Below are 12,455 nucleotides of genomic sequence, written 5' to 3'. Positions count from 1 at the left end.
CCGCAACACGAATGTTATTTTAACCGTCGCGAATTAGCTTACCCCGTTCTTCTCGCAAACTCCGCCGGCATTTTTCAGGTCTCCAGTCCACGCTAATCCCAGTGTGCCCTTCTCGAAATCGCGATACGTGAACATGTACGACAGACAAAAAGCGTCGTAATCTTCCTCTGGAATATTCAAAAGACCATTTTAAGTTTCTATCGCCGAAGACGTGCAGGAATGAAAATTCTCTCCCATGTAAAACGGTTTATTAATATTCTCTCCTCCTCTGGAGTAACGATTTTTCGTGGAAAATTGAGAATACACTTTCTGTTAACGATCTTCGCGAATGCACATTATCGAACGTCGCGCGAGACGATGTTCTCGTCCGGAGGAAGCGACGAACCGACCTTGGGAGAGCCGGTACACGCGATGAACACGCTGGACATCCGTAAACAACCCTTTTTCATTGAAATTCATGCACAGCGTTCATAGAATATTCATCGCTCGTTTTACCCTTCTGTTCCTCTCTCCATTTTTTCCTTTTTTTTTTTATAGAAGTCCCGCGAAAAAAAATTTCGCGAAGGAGAATGAGCGAACAAAAGGGGGAATGGAAACGGGCCGTGGCTACTTCTATTTTTTGCATCTCCCGTTTCATATACCCGACCGCGGAGGACACTGATCCCCAGCGGAGCTAAAAGTTGCTGCGGCATAAAAGTTCCCAGAAATTAAATTACCGGACGTTTCGGACCGGGCTCCTGATTTATTATTTTTCCCGGGGTAACATCTCGGGCGATGTTTGGTTGCGTCGGCTGGGAATTCAATTCATCCCCCATCCCTGAGCCTACTATATATTCGAGCAGATAAAATACTGCCAACGACAACAGGGAAATTAAAAACGAAATTAATTAAAGGGCGAAGGACGCGCGTTCCCCGGCCGGTCGAAAATATCGGTGGGCGAGATGGTCTTGATTGGATGCAACGAATTTACACAGTGCTCTGAATACAGCACGGTCAGGAACCTCGCAGTAATTCCTACGTGACAAATTAATGTCAAAAGGGAACTAATTCGCTCGATCCTATTTTTAACACTGACAGGAATCGTCATACTTCACATCAAATTTAATAAAAACTAATTTATGATATGAGATTCGCCAAGTTTACTGAGAAGCTAAGTTGCACGTCTGAAATAAATATTTGAATAGCTCTAAAAATGTCTCCTTTTGGAATTTATATCTTATATTGATCCCTTCCCACTGATATTCACACGGAAGAATTTTCCATATTTTCAACATACAGGTCAATAACATTTGGCCTCCACCGTAGTAAGTCTGACTATATACTGATCATTACTACTAAGATAGACACTGGAATAACGCGCGTAAAATAAGGAGCGCCTGAGTTATCTGTGGGCGAGACGAGAATGACTCTTTGCGCAATGCTTTTTACAATCTGAACGCGGTGCAGCGAGCTTTTTTCCGCCGTCAGGAGAGAATGGAACGCGGGATACGTGTTTGCGGTGGTGGCGCGTCTCAGGAGGCATATTTGGTTACCGGACGCGGCGCGTTGCTGCCGGCGAATTGCGTCACGGACCGTTGCTGCTCAACCCGTGTTTCTTCGAGCCAGCGTACATCAACTACTGTGCCGCCTAGCCACTCGTCGCGCGACAATTCCGCGCTTCTCTCTCGATTTCAATTCATTAACCATTGAAATGAGATACCGAGGTTGTTCGAAAATTACGTTCTCCAGAACGTAAAAAGTGAACGCGAACCGTTTTTCTTTTGTCAATTTCTCGTTTACCAATTTCAAAGGGGAAAATCGCGTTTGAGAGCGGACAGGCGCGACGACGAGTAGCTCTGTTATTTAATAACGATGGGGCGCTCGGCTGTTATTATGCCCCGGCGAAATATGAACTGAATACTGGAGGTCCGAAGGCGTCGCGGCTCTCTTTTGACGGAGCGCCATTGTGCATCTCGCGACGCGAAACGTTGTTGCATTATCGCGCCGCGAGGAAACAAGTAAAAAAGTGTGGGCCGCGCGAAGTATTGTCCCGCGATTCCGTTCGTATGCAATCTGCATGGAAATGCCAGCATGCATACGTACGTACGTGACGACACGCGTGAGCGGAATTTTTTTTCGTTTGTCGAGGCAACGCAACAGCGAATGGGTATGATTGATTACGCCGAGTCGGATTCAGGCGGTGGGTATTGTTCGATCCGCGCGGTAATCAAGGTTGTTAGAAAATGTTAAAATTTCGTCCATTGTTCCTCTCCTCGATAATTTTCTACGTATGTAGAAATGAAAAGACGGATTCGTTTCCATTTCAGTTGCATATTTTTTTTTAATAATACCTCTCTCCCAATCGTGAAGCGAAATATTTAGGACGCGATACGCTGAATGGATCTTTAGTAATTAAATGTTTTCGGAAATTATTAAACTTCCTATTCAAATATTCAACCTCCCTTGTAACGAGCTATTGTATTTAGAATTGATATTTCAGCATCCAAGGAAAATAGATCGTAAATTTTCTTATTTGCAGAAGTTTGTATATCTTCGTTCAAATAACTTTGTTTAAAATCGTAATCTATTTATTTGATAAAGTAAATACGATTTAGTATTCGATCCTGCAAATTCACGTTTTATTGGCAATGCGAAACAATCTATTCTCTCTCGACATCGTACGACAATATTTGGAAGATTGTCGGGACATGGTTCCTGCCCCATAAGTAGAATAGTGCGCTTATTAGACGAGCAAACACAATAGTAAACCAGCCACGTAGAACAAGTGTGTTTCTAGCCAGACAAATATAACGGGTCCTCTTGCGAGCAGCCAAGTAGAATGTCCCGAATTACGGTTAGGCGAGGAGGCAGATGACGAACAGGTGTATACCTGCCGGCTAGTAGAAGCGAGCTGTTCACGGCCCGACAAATAGTACGGATTAATTTATAAACAATTAGCGAAATAAACCGTCTCCGAATCGACAGTCTAAATTCGATTAGCGTTTCAGCTGGAGTCGATCCGCCGAAACAATATACGAACAGTGCGACAATTCACACTTCAGACGTCGAATCTTTTATTCTGGATAATCGAAAATCGATTGGCCACTAATAAAAATTGAATTGATGCCGCGGCTGCAATCTTGCTTATTAATTATCGCCGGTAACAGTTAACATTTTGGGAGGAAAATCGCGCAATTATCGCAGACAATGCAAATTTCGGACAAACCGGGTGCACGTACATCTATGTGCCACGCGCGACTCCGACGTGCTAATTCATATTAGCGCTTTTAACACAATCGATAACGTCAGCAACATCGATGCGACATAATTATAATATCCATAAATTATCCCGGGGATAATTGAGTACCGATTGAATCGCGCTGCTAAATTTCCATCCGCGAAAGAACGGATGACGCGTACGTTAAAGTATGTAACGGGAGAACGACACCGCGCGGTATAATTATCAGGTCCCGAACAAAATTTGGACAATTAACGAGGTCGCTTTGACAAATTTTACGGCCACTAAAATCACGGAGACCTGTACGCATACAATGCCTTCTATTATGGAGAGTTATGCTCGATAGAAAATATAGACGGTTATATCAAATGCAGATTATACGGGACGATTATTTCTACGGTGAGAAAACTGTTACAGCGCATTGAGAATGAATGAATATAATCAATTTTTGCTTAGAACAGGGGATGAAATAGGTCGGGTACTTACCAGAGAATAATTCGAGAAATTCTTCAACGCCGTACGTGCCGGTGAACCTGTAGCTAGGATCGTTCAAGGCGTCTCCACCGTGAACTTTCACTCTTTTTATCATGAAACTGATGTTGTCCGGCTGCCCGTCCTGATTGAAATCTAAACATTACAATGATTAACGAACTTGTGATCTTAAAAACGTGCTCGGAAATTGAATGTTTTACTGGATTTGAGAGGGTATGCGAAATTCATAGGGGCTGAGAGGAACTACTCGGGCCGAGGTAACCGATAGCTGATAACGAAAATCGTTGGGGTTCTCTGGCCGAGTAATTTTCGGGTACCACCACCCAGTGATCAGCGAGCACGTATCTCCGAACCCCGTCGCGTGGTCGAGAGCATTTAATCAAACACCTTCTCCGCGGGAATACCAATCGAAACTGGAAAAACGGCACCGTGACACGCGATCGCGGTTCCTTTTTGCCGGCGGACTCGTTACCAATCCCATGATTATTCGAGCGTAAAACGAATCCACTGCGAACCGTGGATTCCTTTGATTAAAGTTAGAGTAGAGGTAATGCACAACTGGACGGTAACACGAAACAGACAATTTTATGAAAACTCCGTTCACTACGTCAACTGAAAATGACATAAAAAAGAACATCTCGTTTACTAACAATGAAAAGTATTTCTCGAGTTTGGAATCTCGACAAGCGTCTTTAGCAACATAGTTTCACGAGATTCCCTATTTACCTGAGTAATGTAGCCGCGTTTCCGGGTCGTCGCTACACACGTACGCAGCAAGTACTAACATTTAACACTATGCATCGTTACATCCATATCTGGCGAGTAATGTACGTACCCGGTCCGTAATTAACGGTAAGACCATTGTATCCAAGTTTGATACTACATTAATCAGCTTTGGATTCTCTGTCGGTTACTGCGCTCGTGAATTATTAAATAATGCAGCGGGTATGCTTTGGAGGAAATTCAAGGTAACGGGACTGAAACATTTATAGCGCGCAGCGCTCGCACGACAATTGAGGCATTCGCGTTTGACTAGTCAACCGGTGTATTTCGATTACGTAGACGGAAACAAAGTTCGCACGTGACATTAATTTACAGCGCGACTGGAAGTTGGCACCTGGCGGTAGAAAGTTTCCGGCTGGAAAACTGCTTGGCAGAAGCACCAGTAGAATAAGACTGTCCATGGTCGGACAGTGGCGCGATAAAGGTTGTACAGTAAGTAGAACAAGAATGCGTTTGATCCGGCACGAAAGATAGGGCAGTTACTTTACTTTTCTTCCAAGAAACCGTGAATGGATAAGTTTTATCCGGGACCAAGTGGAATGAATCACTTTGTTGTCGGACACCGGCGGGGTAACTTTGTACCCGGACAAATTTCTAGAACGGGAACTTCTTTTCCTGGGAGAAGTTCAAAAGATGGAATCGTTGCGGCGGGAGACTTATTTCTTAAAGAATATCGCGTAAATGAATGAGCCGCGGCGGCAACCGGCATCCATCATTTTGCGGTCAGACGGACGGTCGCTTATACTTGAACGAACATGGAACACGAAAACTCCTATCTCCGTAGGAAATCTAGGAAACAGTGTCGTTCAGGTATTTTCCTCTTTATTAAAAATAAGATACATGAAAGGGTATTAACTTATTATTAAATAACGATCGTCACGTGAGGCTTGCGTAACAAAGTTTCCAGAGGGGTTCGCGTTCCGATGTCGTAAAAAATTACTCGGCAAACAAATAGCGGGGTAAACGCGTTGCGTGACAGGTGTCTCGGATATGCCGCTCGGAAATAAAGTTTTTTTTATACTCCCCGAGATAAGGATCGTAAACGCCGGCTACCGCTTCCACGCTATAATGACTAACGCGACTTCCACCTTCGCTCTGATACCGCCGACCCAGCCCCGGCGATACTGCCGTTATCGCGGCACCCTTTCCAACCGCAATAAGAAGGACAGAGTTCGTGCGCGCCGGTGCCATTATGCGGCTGCGTTCACGGCACGCCGTTTACGCGGATTCGTAGCACGATTCAAATTTAAATCTTAAACGTTAGCGTGGAGACAATAGTTTGAGCGTGGCGCGGCGGGTAGGTAAATTGCTCGCAAATCGCAAACCGGAGTAAGTAATCGAGGGAGGCACGGGATCGCAAGGGACAAGGGGTGGGCAATCCTTAATCGCGGCAATTCCGGATCCTCTCGTCAGACAATAGCCGAGCGGACTGGGGTTGTACATATCGCGATTGGGGGAACGGAGACACAGACAGAGAGAGGGTTAATGCCGTCTAATCCTGGAACAAAGGTAGATGCGTTCGGGGAGTCGGTCATTTCCGAGGGGGTGGTCGATCGGTCATCCGAAATGCTCGCGTGTAGAGATGCCCGATAATCATGCGGCTATCGTCTCTAAACTGGTATTGTACAGGGTATCATGCTATGTACGAGTTCAACAATTAACTACCCAATATCGATGAAAATCGTAGTACAAATATACCGTGCTTCGTTTGATGAATATTCCTGTCAAAGTAAATTCGTTCATTTTACAGCGTGTAATATTCGTTTTGATACTGAACACGGTGAACTATCCAATGATATTAATTGATGATTCCGTTGAATGCAGAACACAGTGTGTACGTGCATGAAGTAGAACGGAGGCAGAGGAAGACGGAAACGTAGCCGGAAAACCGACTTTATCCGCGGCGGATCGCACGACGGAAGAGATAGCGAATTCTAAGTAATGCACCGACCTGGGAGCGCGTAGGCACGCGGGGGGAGCGGTGGTCACGCTACGTTAAACACGGCTCAGTCACGAGACACAAATATTTGCTCGTTGTTACGGCAGGTGGTGCGCCGTTTAAAGCTAGTACTAGGTTTGCACGAGGAGGTCCGTCGTCGGTGCTACTTAATATTCGCAGCCAGCGCGGTCAAACGAGATTTTCAACAGGCTACGCTGAAGCCTGATTCGCGTACTGCGAGCTTTGTCCCGCGTTTCTGCGTTCAACCGGGTCTATCGATGAGGCCGATTGTTTCTCCCGAGCCGAGCCTGATGACGTAATTGTATTAAATGGCGGATAGTATAATTTGCGCGGACGGTTTCGGCCCCGAGGGACCGAACCGAGGAATGAAGAGAATAGTTGATGAATCGTGAATCCGTGGAGCAGTCGGCGATAAATGGATTCGGCTAAGGAGATAATATTCTGTTTCTGAAGCAGGTTTTTCCTCTTTGGAGTACGCTCCCCGAGGATGGTGCTCCATCTTGACTCGAAAGGAAAGTAATTTCAGTCAGGTGCTCCCTTTTCTCCGATTTCTCTTTCCCCGTTGCTGATAACCATCGTTTAAAGTTTACGCGTGGATGTCTCGAGGCGAACGCGTGGGCCGCGGTCAGAAATAAAGTTTCCCGCGGAATCAATCGGTCAACGTCAGACACAGAAACTGACATTAATCGGTCGCAGCTTAGAAAGGAACCGCGGCGAGGCTAAAGGAACATTCATTTCCCCCGATCACCGCTGCCGCGCAGAAAGTTAGTTTAACTGTGGAAGGTCCGGGGAGGAAAGTTTTAATTGGTTTGCGAAGTTATTACAGCGGAATGAGACAGAAGACGCGCACTTGTTAGTTCGTGGATAGGGGAACGTAGCCGATTGCTACGCCTCGAGGGAGCACCGAAGGAATTTTCATTGCTATCCGCCGGTATACTTCATACGGCCGGCGTTTATAGAGATGCCATTCCTTCGCGATGATTTATTGCTAACGTGCGGAATCAATTTTCAATCGTACGGGAAATGGTACACTGCCACGCGGACTCACCTGTGTACCTGTATATAGAGTTGACACGTTGCACGTGACGCGTCATCACTTCGATGCAAGCTTCCTCCGACTTGTAATGATCGAAGAACGTGTGGTCCGCTTGCAGATACATCATACAAGTGGTCTTCTTCGGGTCCACCGACGTTCGTTTCCGGAGCACTTTCGAATATCTTTCCCTGTACAATCTGAAATAATTTCCTCGGATATTCTCACGTTCAATTCGCGATTAATTCTTAATTTGAAACGTTGCCGCTCGTGCGGTATCAAAGGAGAGACGCGAATTCCGCTCGCGGATGCAGAAATTAAATATTTCGAATTCCATAACTCGTCGAGGTATCGAGATAACGAGTTTATCGGCTTCAAAGGCGTGCTTGAAATTTCCAATTTTTTACCGCGCGCTCGCTAAACTGAAAAAAAAAACCCGATTCTCGAGTTTACGTGCAACAAATCAAATCTCGAGGAGAGCCCCGACCGCGGAGAGCGTCCGATAAGGATAACTCGACCGCGGTAACTGGTTAAATTGGGGATCGGATCGATAATGTCTAGTGTTTGCCCTCGATTTTTTGACGTTTTCATCACTGCGCGCCGCTTCGATGGAATCGGATAACCTGGCTTTTCTCTACCCAGGAAATGGATGTGCTCTTTAAACGGAGAGCCGCACGGTAAACAGATTCCGGTTGGAAATCGTCGGGACGATAAGTAAGTAACCCGTTGCGCTTTTCTGGCCAGTTTCTTAGTCGGCCATGGCTTTTAGCCGACTACTAGAATATTTCATCGACCGGTCGCCATGCGAGGCGGGTATGGGGTCGCGTTCTTCAAAAGGAGAGGAAGAAAAGTCGATGGGGAAACGGTGATCAAGAACGAACGATCGTGTAAAACTTTTATAAGTTGTACAACTTTTTATGTTTTAGAAGTTCCGATCGCTCGGGCGAGGAGGGAGAGAAGGGGAGGAGTGAAAAAGGATTTCAATTAGTTGCCCCGTTCTTTTAACATGCCTTCTTAGTCTAGACAAGAATGGAACGAGACGGCTTGTCGCCACTACCCGTGAAATCGTTCTTTCGTGAATCTCGCCGGGACCCTTTCGAAACTTTTCCGTATTAAATTATCGGTGTAAAAATTGTTAACGAGACATATATTTTTTGTTAGAAGGTGTTTACCTGTCGAGTAACTCCAAGTTGTGCGAGCTCGCCAAGGGTTCCTTCTTCCTGGCGTCCTTCGGATAGAATCCCGGCTTGGGAACGTCGGATTTCCCCTCGTCCAGATGTTGATAAAGCGGTCGCATTGTGTCTCCGAGATATCCACTCCACGTCCTATTCGTTCTGCGAACGATTTTTCGTCGTTAAACGATTGGAAAACTACAGCGCGTCGCGAACGGCCGGAGTGAATCCCTTATGGCGAACCGATCAGCTCTCGCGTCGGGGCCGGGATAAACGAGAGAAATCGTCGAGGGGTGCGACTCGAAGGAGATAAGGGTGACATATGTCGCGTAATACGTAACAGCCAACTGGAAGCCAATTTACTTGTATAATCTCGAATTCGCCTCGCCGAACGGAATCGCAGCGAAAATTGCTTAACTGTTTTCTATTTCCCCCTTTTTTTTTGTACAAAACTTTGTAGGTTTTGCATTTAAGAGTTTCGTCTACACAGGTACAGTTTCCGTATCGGGTTCGTTTAATTCCTCGTGTCGCGCGTGACGCGGTTTCGGAAATTCGAAACAAGCTGCTTTGAAAGCGTTCGGAGGTTGCGCCAGCCCATTTTCGACGGGTCCAATGTAAAATAGAAAAGACAGGCTGTTGCTCGACGATGCTCAGCGAGATTACATCGAATTCTTTTCACCACTGCTGACCCGAATAACCAATGAGCGCCGCGCGCGATTTTATCCGCTGGCCAAGTGTCCGGATTTGCAAAAATCACGATCAAACTGTTACATGTCGTATCAATACAATTAATCAGACTAAATTTAGAACGCTACTTAATTATATCAGTTTGCCTTATCATTAGTTAAAGTCAGAAGCTAAATCGACATCAGCAAATCCTGCCTTAATTGGAATCTGAAATATCTATTGCATTCCATATTCCACAAAATCCCTCACAAGCCCTTTGAATTCTGTTCATACCTAAATGACATCGGCTGATGACTGCTGATTCATTATGGCACGAAATATTTCAACGAAATAGACGTATCTATTAATAGATAATTATCCCCGCAACTATTTGGGCCTGAAACTGATAAAATTAGAAAACGCTATTTCCTGGCACAGTTGACCATCTCTGGAGCGGCATTCGAAATTCTATTAAACCGGTCGATGGATGTTAAGCCGGCGCGGATCGATATTAAGTTCGTAGCCGGGAATATTGAACGTGTTAGATCATACGGGACGATATTATACATCCAAATTGCATGCTAAGCTCTCTCTGTCTCAGAAGCGATACGAGAGGATAACTTTGGCTTCGGAACATTAGATTCAATTTGGCTCGTGTATTATTCAAAAGGGCAGAGGGCTGCAATTTGTCTTCCTTCTTAAGTTAATATATTATGTATGCACATTATACGCATTAATACATCGCTTTACGGTTGAGCGAACTTGGGGTTAATTAACTTTCCATACAGAATTGTACTTTTATCGATAAGGAGCCACGCGGTAGTAACTGGGTTTAGGTATACGCGGCCACGGCTTGTACATAGAATCATTCGAAAGAACGGAGGACGAGTGCATTAAGAGATTCAATTCGGTTTTCATCCGATTAGATGGACTTAACACTTTAACTCGTTTTTCATGTACCACTGGACAACACTACGAGCTCACTCCGGATACTATTACTTCTGATAATTGGGTTAAAAGCAAACGGGAGTTCGAGACCGTGTTTACCTTAATTCGTTTAACGTGTTCTCCCGCAAAAGCTCGCTCGCGCACGGATGACTATCCCGCGGTGGAAAGCTCACGTCCGCCGACCGATACGCGATCGTGTGATGATGCATCGCGTCCGTCGTGTCTCTATCGTCACCATCTTGTCGTTGGCATACGAGGGGAGCGTATCTGCTGACCGGCTCGATGTAAATCTCGTCCGACGCCGTGAAAATCGTCCCGTCGAACAGACCCTCCTCCGTCACGATCCCGTGCACCGTCGAATTCTCGTCGTCTGCAAAGAAAATAAATCGAAATCGAATTTAGTCGAAAGCTATTTATATTATTTATTTATTCTACCTATTCTTATCTATCTTATTTTTATCTTATTTTTATCTATTCCAAGATAATGAGAATACAAATCTGTCTTTTAACAGACGTATCAGTTGGTATAAATGTTTTCCACGTATTTTATCTGAAGGAAAAGCAAGTTTACTGATAAACCGATACAGTAATAAAATACATTGTTAGGTGGAATTAAATTTACAATTCTTTTTTAGTATTAGCCACGCGTCCGGAATGTTTTCTACGATAAGAGAAAGAGAGAAAGGAAAAATCTTATTTTTCCATTTCTTTGAATTCTCCGGGTGAACGAAGAATGCGATCAGCGCTGGGTACGCGTCAGTATGCACCACGAGTCACTTTGACCATCTTTTCCTCGAACGGTGCTACCTACTGCGTCTCGTAAATTGTAAGATTTACGCGTGAAAGAAATCGCGCATCCCCCGGTATCAACGTTTATATCACGTACCTCGGACCCAGCAACCGTGAATTTATATTCGGTTGATTCGTCCGCATCATCATAACGCATATCTGATCGATAATGCAGCGACGGGCGCCGAATCTGCGATTCGTTTCACGCGGTCTTTTCCTCTTTTCCAATCGCTTCATACGGCCAAACATCGCGGATGCGAATGAAACGATTTTCAAGCAAACCAGAGACGCGGTCCTCGTTGCAAAAATTGAAGTGTTCCCAGAGTATCGTCGGTTATTTATGCGAATGTTCAAACAGCATGCACGAACGTTTCTGCTTCTGTACTCTATCACACGCGCTCGCTCCGTTCAATATTTAATTGCTGTTTAATGTTGAGATTAAACGTCCACCTGCGTGAATTATTCATCGTCCGATATTTACCTACTAGGCGTCCAATGCGGTCAGAGAGCGATTCTCGTGCGCACACAAGGACAGTTTAATGTACAAAAAGGAGAAGTATTTCATTAAATTCATCGCGACAAATCCTGAATATTTCCCTTCCGTTCTTTCCCAGACGATAAAATTCATGTTAACTTTGCTATTTCGTTTATTATACGTTATTTATTTAAATGTATACTATATTGTACGCGGTGTTCAGAGGTCGATCGAGCTTTTCGCTGGACACGCAGGATTTTCCGCATGTGCGCGGAGCATTCGAGCGCGTGATCGAATTTTTAATGCCCGAACACCGCAACGTCTTTCGAATTACGAACAATCGATTAAATTCGCGCAAAATGAAATCGAACCAGACCCTTTCTCTCCCCTTTTTCATCGAAGCCCCGTTGTTTCCACCTAACGAAACGGAAAACCCGGAATATGTCGATTACCCTCCACTTAGGTTAATTAATTACCATGTATAGTATGTACAAATACGCGAAATTCTATGGATCAACACTCCGTAATAACGAACAATATTGAATTCTCCTGTATTTGGTGATACTGGTTTGCTATATTATGTATGAAGTTTCCTTATTTAATGTATTCACTGTATAATACACGGGTGCAAATACAATCTTAATGTGAATCATGCAATCATGCATGTAATTATGATAATATTAGATAATATATTATAATAGGATTAAGTTATGACATATTAATAATTAACGTCTTGCGCTTTGGTGGATGTTATTCTAACGAATAATTACAACAGTACTCATTTTTAAGTTGCATTATTCTGATAAATAAGATATTAAAGTTTTGAGTTGTTTCCATTTCATCGAGTGCAACATTAAACACATGAAAGTTTCTTTCGCCCCGCACTATCTTAAGAACAATGCTAGCATGTTGAATTTATT

At 44.4% G+C, this 12,455-nt stretch overlaps 1 protein-coding gene across 1 annotated transcript in view; it reads right to left on the bottom strand.

Moving 5' to 3' along the window:
• Positions 1-12,455, bottom strand: part of LOC108628261 (disintegrin and metalloproteinase domain-containing protein 10) — a 123,339-nt gene that overhangs the window by 16,612 nt on the left and 94,272 nt on the right. Inside the window, exons 7-11 of the mRNA XM_018030056.2 lie at positions 10,371-10,641; positions 8,658-8,819; positions 7,501-7,685; positions 3,704-3,844; positions 43-167 (exon numbers count right to left, since the gene is read on the bottom strand). Coding sequence (XP_017885545.1) covers positions 43-167; positions 3,704-3,844; positions 7,501-7,685; positions 8,658-8,819; positions 10,371-10,641 — 884 coding nt within the window. The remainder of the gene's footprint in view (positions 1-42; positions 168-3,703; positions 3,845-7,500; positions 7,686-8,657; positions 8,820-10,370; positions 10,642-12,455) is intronic.

The sequence above is a fragment of the Ceratina calcarata genome, unplaced genomic scaffold (assembly GCF_001652005.2).
Source record: "Ceratina calcarata isolate Rehan_Ccalc_2016 unplaced genomic scaffold, ASM165200v1 scaffold514.2, whole genome shotgun sequence".
Classification (NCBI taxonomy): domain Eukaryota; kingdom Metazoa; phylum Arthropoda; class Insecta; order Hymenoptera; family Apidae; genus Ceratina; species Ceratina calcarata.
The sequence above is the reverse complement of the archived record's forward strand: the minus strand, read 5'-3'. Positions and strand labels throughout refer to the sequence as shown.